This window comes from Myripristis murdjan, chromosome 2 (assembly GCF_902150065.1).
Source record: "Myripristis murdjan chromosome 2, fMyrMur1.1, whole genome shotgun sequence".
NCBI classification, from domain to species: domain Eukaryota; kingdom Metazoa; phylum Chordata; class Actinopteri; order Holocentriformes; family Holocentridae; genus Myripristis; species Myripristis murdjan.
Genome location: NC_043981.1, coordinates 17029838 through 17044701, shown reverse-complemented (window position 1 = coordinate 17044701; position 14864 = coordinate 17029838). Strand labels below are relative to the sequence as shown.

The following is a 14864-nucleotide window of genomic DNA, read 5'->3' as shown; positions in this document are numbered from 1 at the left end:
TTTTTCTGGGGTTTATTAGTTTGGCTTTTATGTTCCTTGTCTCAGTTTAGGAGGGTCATCCAACAAGCCCTTATATATATATATATATGTATATATATATATATATATATATATAGGGGGGACATATGGATCTATTACCCTTCATTACAAACTAAACTACAACAACAACAACAACGGATGTTACTTCTGCTTCTTGTACCACACCTGCTCCTAGTACAGCTGCACGTAAGATTACTCTTATTCCTAGTACAGTTCAATTCCACTCTGCACAGTGAAATAACGTTTTTCCCAGAGTGACGGCGCATACCAAACCGGAGCACAATGATAAAAGAAAAATGAATAAATAAGGAGCCAAGGATGCACAACAAAAGCCGGCGATGCCTGATCAGCAGCATCAGCAGAGCGGCGGTGGTGACAGTGCGGGTGTACCTGCTGGCGTCGGGGGCCGGCTTGAGGCGTCCCTGCGCGTTGGCCTCCCACACGCTGTTGGCCAGCTCGTTGCCGATGGCCGACATGACCTTGATGAGCTCCAGCGGCCACTCGTCCAGGTCCAGCGAGCGCACTCGGGACAGGTGGGTGCCCAGGTTGCGGTGGATGCCCGAGCACTCGATGCAGATCAGGGCGCCGAGGTTGAGGCTCGCCCAGTCTGGGTCTGGACGGGGAGCGGGGGATAGAAACAGGTGAGCATCTCCGTTAACCCTCTGAACCACAAGCAGTTTTGGGGTGTTTTCTGCTCCCCTCACACTTTGGCTCACTGTGGGCTTGTTTTTCTGCTGCACCTCTATGGAAACAGCACAGCTGTGGCTATCACCTGAAGCCATTCAAAAATGTCTTTCACACAGTATGAAAGAGTTATAGTGCCATAAATAATAAAAAAATAAAAACGGCAAACTGATTTTTTTTTGATAATTTATTTTACAAAAATCGAGAAACACTGGAATAAATGTACAGGACATTTTTTCAGGTGCCCACAAGTGTCACTGATCCAGGAAAAAAAAAGTAGGGCTTCACATGATTTATTTCCTGAAATATTAACATTTTTCCAACCTGTATAGACTTAGGCGTTTTTACTGCCTTGTGCCCTTCCATGTTACTAACTGCTGCCTACACACTGAAATTCAGTGAATTTTTGTCATGCGACTGTTGGGCTCACCTGAATCAATCAAGACGTCTCAGATCCGCTGAAGACCGCAGAATTTTCTGTTTTTTGAATAATCTGGATTGAGTAAACGACTATTTTTTGGTGGATTGTTGAATGAAGCATGTATAATAAAATGATTCGAATGAAAAATCACTTTTTTAGGCTTAGTTTCGTCCTTTTATCTACCGCTAAAAGAAAGTCGGACATGTTGCATTCAGGGACCGTCGGAAAATTCAAATTCCGCCGAAAAAATAGGTTTTTAAAGCTTCCAGCTATGATAAACGATTGAATTTTGGCGATTTTTAAAAAAATACATGTCTTTGTATCCTGCTGGCAGGTTTGGGGTTCAGGGGGTTAAAGGGTTATACCCATTTTTTGAGTTCCTCTTTATGTCTGAAGAAGCCATTTGCTGCTGTTCGTTCTTGCGCAGAGTGAAAATCAACTTCCATACGTCACAAGATGGAGCCTTGATTTGGTGAGTATCTTTTTTTTTTTCACAGCGCTGGAGTTATTTTTCATATCAGGTTCTGCATTACGTTCTGCTCTGCTTCCTGTCAACCGGCTGACAGCCACAGGAGGAAACAGAAGTGTCCTCCAGGAAATAATAATCCCATGGGAACATGTCACCTGAATATATATTTAGATTTAGGGTGTCATCTTTGTTAGCCGAGACAGCAGTTCACTTCACGCTAGATTTGCAAGGTTTGTATTTTAAAAATGATGTTTACATGCACTGCAGGATGACTGGGAGAAATACATAACTCAGTGTAGACAGGAGTAAATTGTGATTTTAAATGACAGCAGCCTTCCTCTTTAAATTCAGAAGGAAAAGTCTTGGTGTTTAATCCGGGAAGCAGGAGCGGCTCATACTCACTCTGCGCCTCACAGTCTGCACAGCGACTGTTTCCCCGTATGCTTCTGATTGACTGCAGCGCCATGGCCTCCGTCTGGCTGGTCAGACGGGACTAGAGGGGGGAGAAACACACACACAAACACACACTTAGTCTGTGTATACGCACGCACACACACAACCAAAACACATGTTGAAATTCACATTCACAGTTACCTGCATAAACACATCCTAAAGCCCACAAATGCATGCGGAAACACATACTTGCATGCACACACACACATCCTGCCTCACTCTCACACATGCACATTGCACACACACATCCACTCTCACTCACACACGTGCATACAGGTGTGCAGACGCTGAACAGATGTGTGTATAACCAACACTCGTGTTTCAGCCTAAAAGCACTGATGTCGGGCTGGGGAGGAATAACACAGCAAACAAATGGAGTGGGGGGTGGACGGGTGTTGGGTTGGGGATGAGGGGGGGGGGGGGGGGGGGGGGGGCAATAAAAGGCTATTCCAGAGTGCAATTGGCGAGAGCCTGGGGCATAAACACAGAAGGCCCACACTCCGAGCCGAGCTGCCTTCTGCATGCGCAGGTGGAAAATGGCAACGCTCAGGCTGGATTTGAGTTACAGTAATTGCCATTTTGTAATTACACAAGCTGAAATGTGTGTGTGTGTGTGTGTGTGTGTGCATGATGTGTGTGATCTGTGTGCGTAACCGAGCAAGGGGGAGTGAGAATAATGTGAGCGTGCGCTTTTTGACAGTGACCCAATCGTGACGGCCTGAGAGTGAAGTCAAGCCGGGGTGCAATGTGATGTATTGAACAGCAGAACGGGTGTAACAATTAGCTTTTAACACACACACACACACACACTGCAGCTGATTATACAGTGTCCGGTGTGAGACAATTCAAATACCTAAGATATGAGGTGGCATGCATCGCGCTTCAACATAAAATCTAAATACAATCTTCCAAATAAAATCTAAGAAACCTGTAATACAAGCTCTATAATTTTTAATTGCTGATAGAAATCTGCTCCATTAAGCTGCACATGTTCTCACACTTTGACGGTGCTGACTGGAAATGCATTGCCGTTAAAGTCGAGTCCATCCTCTTCGCTGGTTTTTCACCGTCTCGCATTAGTTTTAACATTAGCACAGCTCTTTGGAATGAGGTGATGTGAACTACGACTTATTCCATACATTCCCAAACCAGTCAGTATAACTGTCTGGTGTCTCATGGTTCCACTGCACTAGCTTAAACATACTGACCCATCAATTTCCCATCAAATGTGAAAAAAGCTGGAAACTGCATTCTGTTTTTCCTGTAGAATGTCTCATTTATAAGCCTCCATGATATTCAATGACTTCTGAGGAGAGTTTTCTGAATTCCCCGACTTCTCCTGTTTGAAATGCACCCTCTCCATGTGTCAGTAGCTGGGTTTCCATCCACCTGTTTTTATTCGCATTTTCAAAATTGCGAAAAAAAAAAAAAAAAAAAAAACTTGGATGGAAACGCCAGAAATTTGAAAAAATGGCCGAAAATTCGCAAAAAAAGTTTTTAATGCTTGGAGGAGGTGGATTTCTCAGCGTATCGATAAAAGAAAATGCGACTTTTTGCTGTGGAAACAGGTTTTGCGAATAAACGATGACTGGACCAGATACCACGTCACACTTCTACGCTAAAGTCTTATTATTATTATTATTATTATTATTAGTCTCTTATTCCTTATTTAGGATGGTTCGGTACGAAGTTAGCGCTGCCAAAATAGTAAGCAGACTTCTCCCAAGAGCCGACAAGTTCAGCAGGAATCTGTCCCTGATCAGCTGTTGAGCATCAGCTGAGTGTTTGTTGTTGTTCAGTCGACACACAGACGCTATCTTATGACGTCATCTCACGGCGCACTCGCAAAACAAAACTAATGGAAACAGGCATAAATTCGCATTTTCTTGTGCGCATTTTGACAAAATTCGCTCAAAAATTTCGATATATTTGGATGGAAACCAACCTAGTGTTTGGTGTTTGTTATCCTACATGGGCTAAACTGATGGGTGAGATATTTAGCAGGTACAGGTGAGGTTCTGGTTCTGGTGCTCACCTTGTTCTTGCTGCTCTCGCACGACTGCAGGCTGGCCAGGATCTGGCTCTCGATGGCCTGCACCCACGCGTCGCGCTCCTCGTACGAGGTCGCCTCGAAGTGCCACGTCTGGCCCGTCAGCGACACGATGGTGAACTCAAAGTTCTCCTCTTGTTCTGTTGGAAGGGAGGGAGAGAGAGAGTGATTTAGTAAGAGCACACACACACTCGAAAAGTGAGACCAACACACTGACAACTTCACACTTGTTTTGCAAAACATTTCGCAGCAGCCATTTGGTTTACTCTCTTATCCAGAGTGACTTTAAATCAGCGATTAGGCACAAGTGTTCAGCGCCATTCTCAAATTTCAACAGGAGCCATGACCGGTGCAGGGATTGAACCTGTGACTTTTTGGATACAGCAGGTTACCTCTAACCACTAAGGGACACCGCCACCTTCCCCAACCTTTTCTCGTCAAAACTTTTGGATGGTCACATAGATAGATAGATAGCTAGATAGATAGATATACTTTATTGATCCCAACCAGGGAAATTCTGGTGTTCCAGCAGCAACAGTAGAACATACAATAAAGTTAAATAAAAAAGAATAAAGGCTAAATATATACAATAAAGACTATAAAGACTAAAAACTAAAATGTACAATAAGGGCTAACCAAAGGAAAAGAGATATGAGATGTAAACGGCAATCAAACTTGTTTCAGAATCCCAGATGACGGATGTTTGTGACTCCTAAAAAACGTTCTCTGGTGCTGTGTAGAAGCACAAGCCCAGACATCAAGATGCATGTTGCAGAAAACCTTTAATTCTTTTCAAACTTAGCATTACCATCACACTTTTCCCACTCAGAATGGTGTTTCTGCTGAAAAACAGAGCTCTTTTACAATAGCTCTATTTAAGTACATGGCAAAAAAAAGCTACAATGCAGTATTATACAACCTTACCCGATGACACCTGTTAGTTTGGGCTAGCCCCTGCTGACCTATGTGACCTGTCTGGCCCCACCCCCTCGGGGCAGGATATCACCTAAATTACGGGGCCCTGCGTGTCCCCTTCAGGGCCCAGATCCATCCTGCCCTCTCCTCTGCTGACATGTCAGTGGGAGAGGTCAGCCATTACAATCAGGGCCTGCTACAGGGGGGACATATGGATCTATTACCCTGAACCCCCTCAGAGGTTAATGGGCCAATCAGGAGTCAATTAGGGGTGTGCGAGTGTGTGTGCGTGTGTGTGTTTGTGTGCATCTGTATACGACAGACATCCAAGTTCCTGGACTTATGCCATAAACCAGCTCTTTGAGGTCTGTGTGTCTGCACATTCACACATCTGAGTCTCAGAACTTATGGAGTCAGGCTACATCTCTGGGGTCTTCAAGTGTCCATGAGGGTATTAGCCTGTGTGTGTGTGTGTGTGTGTGTGTGTGTGTGTGTTTGTGAATGCCCACATTTAAATCGCTGCACGTTTGTAATCAAGCCGGTTCGAAGAGGTTTTGGGGTCTGGGGGATGTACAGGTATGTATGTTTGCACACATGTCTGATGAGCGTTAAGGGGGACACATTTGGAAACCGTTACCAGGCAGAGACGGGACTGAAAGTGGAGGTGAGGCGGGGGCATGGCCGAGAGCCGGTATCATCACCACAGCAGATCAGACAACAACCAGCTTCTGTTTACAATTAGCCTCAATGATGAGGGAAGGGATGAGGGGGGTGAACCCACAGAGGTAATCGCTTAATCAAAGGACGGCCTCCGGCACAGCCGATAATCCACAAAACTCCTCTGAACTCCATGTGTCAAGCGAGGGAACTTCTGCAGATATGGGCATCAGTGAATGCACCTGAATGGAGCCTGACCTCTGTAAAAAAGAGACGCTCCTTGTATCGATTTGGCCATGATATAAAAAAAATAAAAAATAAAAAAATACCCATGCATGCATACAAATCTGGAAGATCCACGACACAGAGAATAGCAGAGGATTGCTCATCGTGAGGGTCGGTAATCATCCGTGGCACTTTTCGGCAAGCGTTTCTGGAAGCAGCAGTTTCCTGACGTGCGCCGGGAGTGAAGCATTGGAAAGATGAGAGATTTAATCAGTCGGAGAGCGGTCACGGCCGGCCCGGGAGGGGAACGACCATTTGCTCTTCCTCAACTCCAGTCATTTGGCTAATTGGGACCGTCTCAGAGCACCGGAGCTGAAGTTCCCCTCTGGCTTCACTCTGGATAATCAATGGCCTTGTCCGAGGAGAGGAAGGATAGAAGGTAAGGATGGAAGCGAGGGCCCCGAGGCCAAATGACTGGGAGAGGCTGAGAAACCCTTCCACTTCCAGGATAAAGAGATTGAAAACACCTTTGCTGACCAAAGATTCCTTTTGCCGAGGCCGGTGTCGGATCATTTTCATCTCTTCAGCGCTTCAGGCTGCCGATGGGCTGAGTCTGATTAGTTGACGTTAATTAAAACTGTGTTTACAAGGGCTGGTTAATGGATCATGATTAAAGTGGACCCACATTTAAAATTTTTGGCACTCGAACGAGGCTCATCCAGACCAGCTCACGCTGTGTGAGCAGCGAAGGGGGGCCGAGTGTCCTTTTTGGTCTACGGCCACGAGCATTTCCATAAGGACACGAGCGTAGATGGACATGCTGGTTGATGGCGGGATCAAACAATTCATTTACAAACAGCCTCTCTAACCACTAACCACCCTGGCATCCAAAAAGGCACAATGAGTTGTGTCTTTTTGGAAAAATCAACAAGATCAAGAAATATCTAGAACAAGGCAAAGTGGGTTTACAAAGGTTTTAATTGAGGAAAAGTTGGAATTATTATACTTTAACACAAAGAAACTTGAATTTTCTTATCAGCCAACTTACAATATCTGAAGAGAGCAAAACTCTAGTGACCATACCAGTGATTTTGAATGTTTGGCCCATTTACTGCAATACACCCACAACGTACATTGCAACCAACCATTTTGCAAATCATGGAGGGAAATTCAAGCTTTGAAACACCCAAATTCATTTTCATGTTGTAGTGGAATGAATGGAAACTTGTGTTTGGATAAAAGGTAGGAAAAATGATATTGGAGTTCTAAGGTACCTTTGCTTGCTTGGGGAAAAGATGACCAGAAACCTGAAGTTCATACATTCAAAATGACTGGCATGGTCCTTCAAGAAATGGACATAAGTGCTGCTTTGTTTAATGCACTGTCTCCTTTTGATGTTGTTCAAAGGTCACGGCGCATCCTGCTGCATGTCCAAGATGCCTAAGATAGCGACCCCAAATTAACCCTCTCAGGATCAAAGAATGATTACAGCACCTGCTACTGCTTTTGGAAATTCTCAGCAGGAGTCAGGTTTCTCTGCCCTCCTCAAGATCTTCATTCAGACAATTAGTGACTTCAAACTGAGTGATCTACTCGGCTCTAAAAGAGTATTTCCTGGATTAGAACGTGGCACGAATGCTGCCTGGGCTGATGGTTGATTCCTGCCGGTGCCAAAAATGTGAACTCACAAAAGTAGAAGACACTGTGGATTGAAGTGTCTACCAAACGGCATTATGTTATGCAGAAAGTGAGTCTTTATTTGCATGTGTTGTGTGTGTGTTTGGAGGCTCCTGGGACTGCGCCGGGTGCCTCTTCGTTCCAGACTAGGGCCCACCCATCAAGCTCTGGCTGAGCCCTGCGGGGTCAGGCGCAATGCTCCCATCATAATTAAATTCCCATGATTCTCTGTTTTCGGGGGGGAAGGGGGTTGGCTGTTTGACAATTATGGAAACCAACAATCCAGAAAGGCACTGCCTCTCTGCGGCGTAAATTAAATGCCTTTTCTGGATGTAAATGCTTCTCCCCCCCCCCCGCGCACACCCTGACCCGGCGCGCTGCGTCGTCTAATGAATTCCCAAATAAAAATGAGGGGGGCATTAGGCTGTGCAATTGACTCGCCCCCCAATCACAAGTACCACTCCCACAACCCTCTGCAAACCCCCGGCTGAGAGGGCCACCGAGGCGCCGGAGCCTCAGCGTCACGGTGGGGCAGCAGCTTCCCTCATTGGCTGCCTGCACTTGAACTACGACGGCATGAATACAACTTAAAAACAACAATCCTGATAATCCGGCTAGATGCTGCGATCGTAATTTTTAATCACCAACACTCGGAGGCAGCTTCCCTCGCTGTCATTTTCAACTACCAGTGCTGTTTTATTTGTTTCACCAGACGTACGAGGAGTCTCTAAAGCGGTGATGTTGCTTCTGAGATCAAATAAATACTGTAAATGTCTTCTCAGTCCAATTCTTTGTGATATGAACTTGCAAGAACAGCATCTAACCACTGTATTTATTCACATACTGAGCTTTTTCTCCTGATATCTGTCCTGTCAAAAGCCTCAGCGCGAGCTTTGCGTTATTCAAAGGCTGTTTTTTCTTGCTTTTTCGTGCTTAAATCCTAAGCCGTGTCCCAAACGCTTACGACACACTAATACTAAACAACACATACCGTCCACTCATCTCCATAGTATATTATTTTGACAATTACCATGATAGAAATGCAACATACTAGGCTAAACTGTTTTTAACTAACAAGAAATGCTGCAGTGCATCCACTGGCAGAGCTATTTGGGTGCCTTCTAACTTTCCAATGTGCAAAACAGCAAGTGAACACATCCTAAAAATCATCACATTAATGGATAATTTGTGAGTTTTGTTTTGTTGTCCAAAACTCAGAACTCAACTTTTACTCCCAATACTTTTTAAATGAGCTATTTTACTACTTTTACCTCAGTAGATTTTTGCAGCAGTACTTGAGCTGAAGTAAAATATCAGCTAAGTAAGAGGACTTCTACTTTAGTAAGAATTTGTAGTACTCTTTCCACCACTGGAGACAGTACGAGTGAGTTTACTGCATTTTTATACTTTTAATTCTCAGCAATCTGAAAAATCATCCAAGTCTTTAAATAACACACATATTACGTCCCAAGAAAGACTCTAATCACTGTAACGCACGTACACACACAACCTGCACAGTCACTCTTCTGCATATGCGCACAGATATGAACGCATGCATGGGGCTGCAAACACACACACACACTCTCACGCTCTCACACACACACACAGAGCCAGTCACCCCCGCCGCTATTGGTAATTACTGACACCGCTCTCGGCTACTGTGGGCGACATTCACGGAGAGAGAGGTGGCGCCGAGGCAATTTGTGAACTCTGACACTCGCAACCTTTAGCAGCAAAAACAGTACATAGCAAATATACAGCATTTACAAGCACAGGGGAGGGGTGTCGGCGTGTGTGTGTGTGTGTGTGGCACGGACATGCATACCGCGGTCTGGGGTGTCGAGTCGACCCAGCGGGGTGGTGTGTGTGTGTGTTTGAGTGTGTGTGCGCGGCATGCAGGACTCTGACGGTGCAACGAGAGGGGAGGCGTGAGGGAGACAAAAGGGGGCCTCGGGAAACACAAATTAAAAGCCTTAAATGTCACCGCACACAGTATTGCTTTGCGATACAGGTCATTACTCCCCATATTATTCGCACCCTTTTACAACATTAATAACCTGGAAAATATTGCGGCGAATTGTTCCGAACTCTCTTAAAAGAAATATGTACTTCTATTTTTTTTATTTATTTATTTATTTTTTTTTTTTTGGTGTACAGCACCAGAGGAGGGGAGGTGTAAAGTGCCGGGTGTGAGCAGGAGACTGATTGGAGAATGATTTAACCCGGTTTGGCCGCTCTTGAAGGCAGAAAATCAACAAATTGAAAGAAACGGAGGACGGTAAAGCCAAAGCGCACGGTCAGACGTTCAATTCACGCTGGACGCCGACCAAACGCCGGTGAAAGTTTTGCAGCAGCGGACAACTTTGTGCGCTTGCGTCACAATCATGAAATGTTATTAGAAATGTGCAAGCGGTGGATCGATTTAGGAATCCACGATGAGAAAAGGAGGCAATGGAATGGAAATGCATCGATCACAGTCGAACAATATCCAAAACACACCAACGCATGCTTCCAGGGCACATCTCCCCCCCCCCCGTTCCTCCTTGGTGAGGAGGGCGGGGCAGGAGGAGGGCGGGGCAGATGCAGTGCTGAACAGGTAGACACCATGGACAGGTATCTCTCTTGTTTTTTTGTTTTTTTTTCCGCATTTCTGCACAAAAGTACCACACGACAGCCACGCTGACAGAACGCCTCGTGTTTGTCCGTTAACACAGGGGGGCATGAGCCAAGAGCATGCTGGGAAGGCACAGGATTTGGTCGGGGCCAAACGTGTGCTGTTACACCCTAACCCTAACCACACACCACACCTTTAAAACGCCCACAAAGTGTTTTTTACGATATTTTGTAAGCCACAGAGAGCATCTCCTCATCTGGCGTAGTTCGAAATCCCTATGGAAAATATGAATGGGAAAATTTAGAAATCAAGGGCTGTGCTTTTTTTTTTTTTTTTCCAAAGGTTAAAATATATCCACCAGTATCACCTTTGCGCATTTTCTTTTTTAAATACTTAATATTGCTGATTTAAACGCAAATCATCGGGGAAAGACAATGAACAAGTTCCTTATTGCTTATTTATACACCATTTTCATTGCCTCACCTCCCATTCTCAATATTTTCAAAGCACTAAATCGAACAATCTTATGCTTATTAAACTCAAGCTTATCACAATAACAGAGCAGACAGCTTTTCCTGACTGCTGCAGTCTTCTTTACCAAAACGAGCACCATTCGGCTGGAAACAGTCGACATTAAAACGTCTCTCAAAGAGCAGAATTCACAAAGGTGACGTTCGTGGATGCAGTTTAGATCATGGAGTAATTGTTTTAGACAAACGTCTTTTAATTCAGTGCAGGGGGCTGGATCACTGCATAGCCAAGGGACTCCAGTGAGGTTCAATGTGCACTCAGGAAAAATATATATATCATCTCTTGGGCTGAAGCTGAAACGTCCGGCTGCATATTATATACATCATGTTGAAAAATAGATTTATGTATTTTCTCTTTGCATATCTTCCATAGAGGATTTCAGACGACACACTTAAATGGTGGAAATGCTGATTTACAGGCTACAAAATGTACAGTGGGCCCACGACGGGAACAGGAAGGTGTGTATGTGCAGCTGTCAAACTGTTAGGTGGGCTGGAGGAGGAGGGGGAGAGGGAGGGGGTCAGGGGTCTGTCTCCTGGGCCTCTGTCCGTCACGGACCCGCCGCAGGAGCGCTTTACCTTCCGAGGTGTGCAGACTGGTGCCGTAAATGTTGCGCAGACTACCGACGCGATTAAGTTTCCACGCTTTACGCTTGGCTGCATCCCCCGACGGCAGGAAGGAGAGAGAGAGGGACGGAGACAGATAGAAGAGACAGGACAGAGAGAGAGCAGAGGAATGAGACGACATGGACGGGAGCAAACGAGAGAGAGAGAGAGAGAAGGGACGAGAAGAGAAGAGAAGAGAGAGAAGTCAAAAACAGCAGCGTGAAGGAAACCTCAGAGGGCGGGTGGGGTCGGGTCGAGGTGCGGGACGGGGCCAACGTGACAAAAACCAAAACGGAAAATGATGCCAAAGAAAAGTGGCTAAAAATGTGGCAAAGAAAATGTGGTGGAGCTTCTTGAATGTTCCTGAACACCAGCAGCATCAATAATCTGTGTAAATCCATGAATCCAGATGCAGACACAGTAACAGAGTGAAACAAAAAATTCAAATACAGAAAAGTAAAGTGAGGGTTGGCATGCAGAACAGTTACAGATTCACATGTACAGATGCAGAAATCCACAACCAAATGCTGTAGTTAGTAAATAAACCTAAAAGCCAATTATAGCCTTATAACACGAACACTAAAATCAACAAATAGGTTTGATCTGCAAAACTACGTTTGATCTGACAACCAATTTATTTCCAAAGTGCTTAAATTTTCGGAGAGAGTGTCTGTGTCATATTCATCGATATGTGTTACCTTTAGTATTTTTTCACCTCTGTGCACGAGTATAAATACAAAGCATCACCTAAGCGAGGCCCGACTGCAGCAGGCTCCAGTCTGCTCTGTGGAGTTTGTTTGCCACCTCAATAAACGTGTGCTCCTTTTGTTTATTTGTACATCAGAATGTATGTGGACGGACAGAAACTCCAAAACTAACAACATAAACTTCATTTGGCAACTTCATTCTAATCAGCCGCTGAGGGCTGAAGTTTGGCAGTTTGAGACCTCGGATCGGACGCTTCTTAGGATGCAACATGAACACAGTGTGAGTGCAAACGCCAAAAAAAAAAAAAAAAAAAAAAAAAAAAAAAAAAATTGAAGAAAAGAAAATGAACATGAAAACATAACCAACACCAAAACTTCACGCCGACACATCACTGCATCAGGATGCCGGCGCAAAATCTGCTCATCCTGATGTTGTGTGGAGCGCCTGCCCTCTCCCTGCACAGCGGGCCCCTTTGTCTCCCACCTGCTTGACCCCCGCTGACCCAAATTGACCCCTGATGGTTGGGGGGGGGGGGTCCGGAGGAATCTGTCCTCACAAGGAGCCGAGTCACTGTCCTGCTCACGACCGCCGAGCGAATTCTGGAATAAACCCGAGCTCTTTAGCTGCGACACCCGCCGTGTGATCGGAGATGGCGATTAAAGCTGTGGGCAGATTCGACATCACACACACACACACACACACACACACACACACACACACACATCCGCACACACTCTATCAGTTGTTCCTCCTGTGAGAAATGTGACGTGACGCTTAATAAATCCCAGCGGGGGTCAGATCCTCCGACGCGCACGGAGCTCTCAGCGCTTAACAACTCGAGCTATCAAAGCGCTGGTTCGATTTTCTCTTTCTTTCAAGCACACACACACACACACACACACACACACGCACACACACACACACACTTTCCCCTCCCTATCAGCTCCACCTGTTGTGAGGAATGTGCTTCGCTGCTTTAGTAATCAAAGCGGTCGTCAGAAACGATCCTGGCTCAGAGGAATGTGGCTAAACATCCAGCTGCTACCTGTGTGGGGCCACTTCCAATATCAAAGTCAGTGTGTGTGTGTGTGTGTGTGTGTGTGTGTGTGTGTGTGTGTGTGTGTGTGTGTGCGTGACAGATCTCCTTTCAAAAGTGCGACTCGATGAGGGGAGGGAGGGACGGCGGCATCAAACGACGGCGAGTTAACAAGGAGTGCGGCCGGACGGCGAGGCTGTGATCAGCAGGGCGCTGTGTTCACCTGACCCAGGTGTGTGTGTGTGTGTGTGTGTGTGTGTGTGTGTGTGTGTGTTATTTAAGTACTACTGAAGTGGAACAGTGATGTTCACCGCCTCATCAAGACGTTCTGTATCCAATCAACTTCTCAGTCTATATTTGTTGCTGTTCTGCTTTAATTTTATTTTCTTATTTCATTATAGTGATGATCTGCAATATTGTAACATGAAAAATGTTAATTATTTTTATTTAGACAAAACAACAAATCTATCAACAAAATCTATAACAAACGTAAAAAGGTCACATTTCAATACGACGTCGCGCACACGACTCACTTGACTAGTTTATTAAACTTTAGTTAATTTTCAGTGAAATGACAAATAATAATCTTTGTTTGTGACAAATCATTTGGTAACCATTAACAAGTACATATATAAAAAGTTATAATATGTGCAACAACAAACTTAATAAATAGTTGACTATGTAATAAGCAAACATTATGAATTATCATTTAATTGTTTGACTGTAAAACTTTGAAAAACTAAAGATGAATTAACTATCAGTTTAGCCTTTAATAATGCTGCTTATCCTTGTTTTTTATAATATTGCCCATTTTAATTCAGACTGAAGGCCAAATTTAAAGACGACACTGTAACTGCATATTTTTTATTAGCCAAGATGACAGGCGTTACTAAAGGCTGAGGGAAGGAAAGGCTAAAAATGCTGATAAAAAATGTATTTATTTATTATTTATTATTTATTTTGTTCGTATCTGTTTGTCGAGCGTCTCTGTCGTTTGTTAAGCAGCTGGTTTGTTGCGAGGGAAGGTCTGCGAATAAGCGATCGGTGAAGAAGCGAAAAACTCAAACAAGGAAATCCAAGCCCCGCCCACGCTGTTTGATTGACAGGCGATGTCAGAAACACTGCGGCTTCTCGACTTCGGTTGTTTTTTTATGTTGGACTGTCGGTGCGACTCTCACGCCAGTAAAGCAGACCGAACGGAGAGACCTGCTGAGTGTGTGTGTGTGTGTGTGTGTGTGTGTGTGTGTGTGTGTGTGTGTGTGCGTGCAGCAGTGTGGTCCTACCTGGGGGAGCTCGGTGGCGGAGGGCGGTTCCCCCTCATGAATTACGCCGGGCTCGGCTCTGACACGATGATACTTCACGGGCCCGCCCGGCGTGACAGGCGTCGAGCCGGCGGCCGAGCGAGCGCGCCCCCCCGCCCCGCCACCACCCCCGCCCCCCCCGCCCCGCCGCCCCGTGCTTAATGGCTAAATTGGGAAGACTGTTACTAATCGCTTATTGAATAATGAAAGTGACACAGCTGATAAAAGATTTCAATACGGTGGATTATTTATAATATTTCACTTAAGCCTCCCTGCCCCCCCCCCCCCCCCCCCCTTCCTCCTGGCGAACAGCGAGGCCGGGGCGCGGGGAGCGTCTGACAACGCGCCATATTCGTGCAAGGAGTGTGTGTGTGTGTGTGTGTGAAGAAACAGTGAATAACTAATAAAGTGCAAAAAATAACAGAATAAAAAAAATGAAGGTATTTTTTAGCTCTTTTTTTTGTTTATTCTGACCAAAA

General features: G+C 45.1%; 1 protein-coding gene across 1 annotated transcript in view; it reads right to left on the bottom strand.

Annotated features, from left to right (window-relative positions):
- agap1 (ArfGAP with GTPase domain, ankyrin repeat and PH domain 1) overlaps positions 1-14864 on the bottom strand; it is a 263894-nt gene that overhangs the window by 21062 nt on the left and 227968 nt on the right. The window contains exons 14-16 of the mRNA XM_030072935.1: positions 4102-4256; positions 2016-2106; positions 430-652 (exon numbers count right to left, since the gene is read on the bottom strand). Coding sequence (XP_029928795.1) covers positions 430-652; positions 2016-2106; positions 4102-4256 — 469 coding nt within the window. The remainder of the gene's footprint in view (positions 1-429; positions 653-2015; positions 2107-4101; positions 4257-14864) is intronic.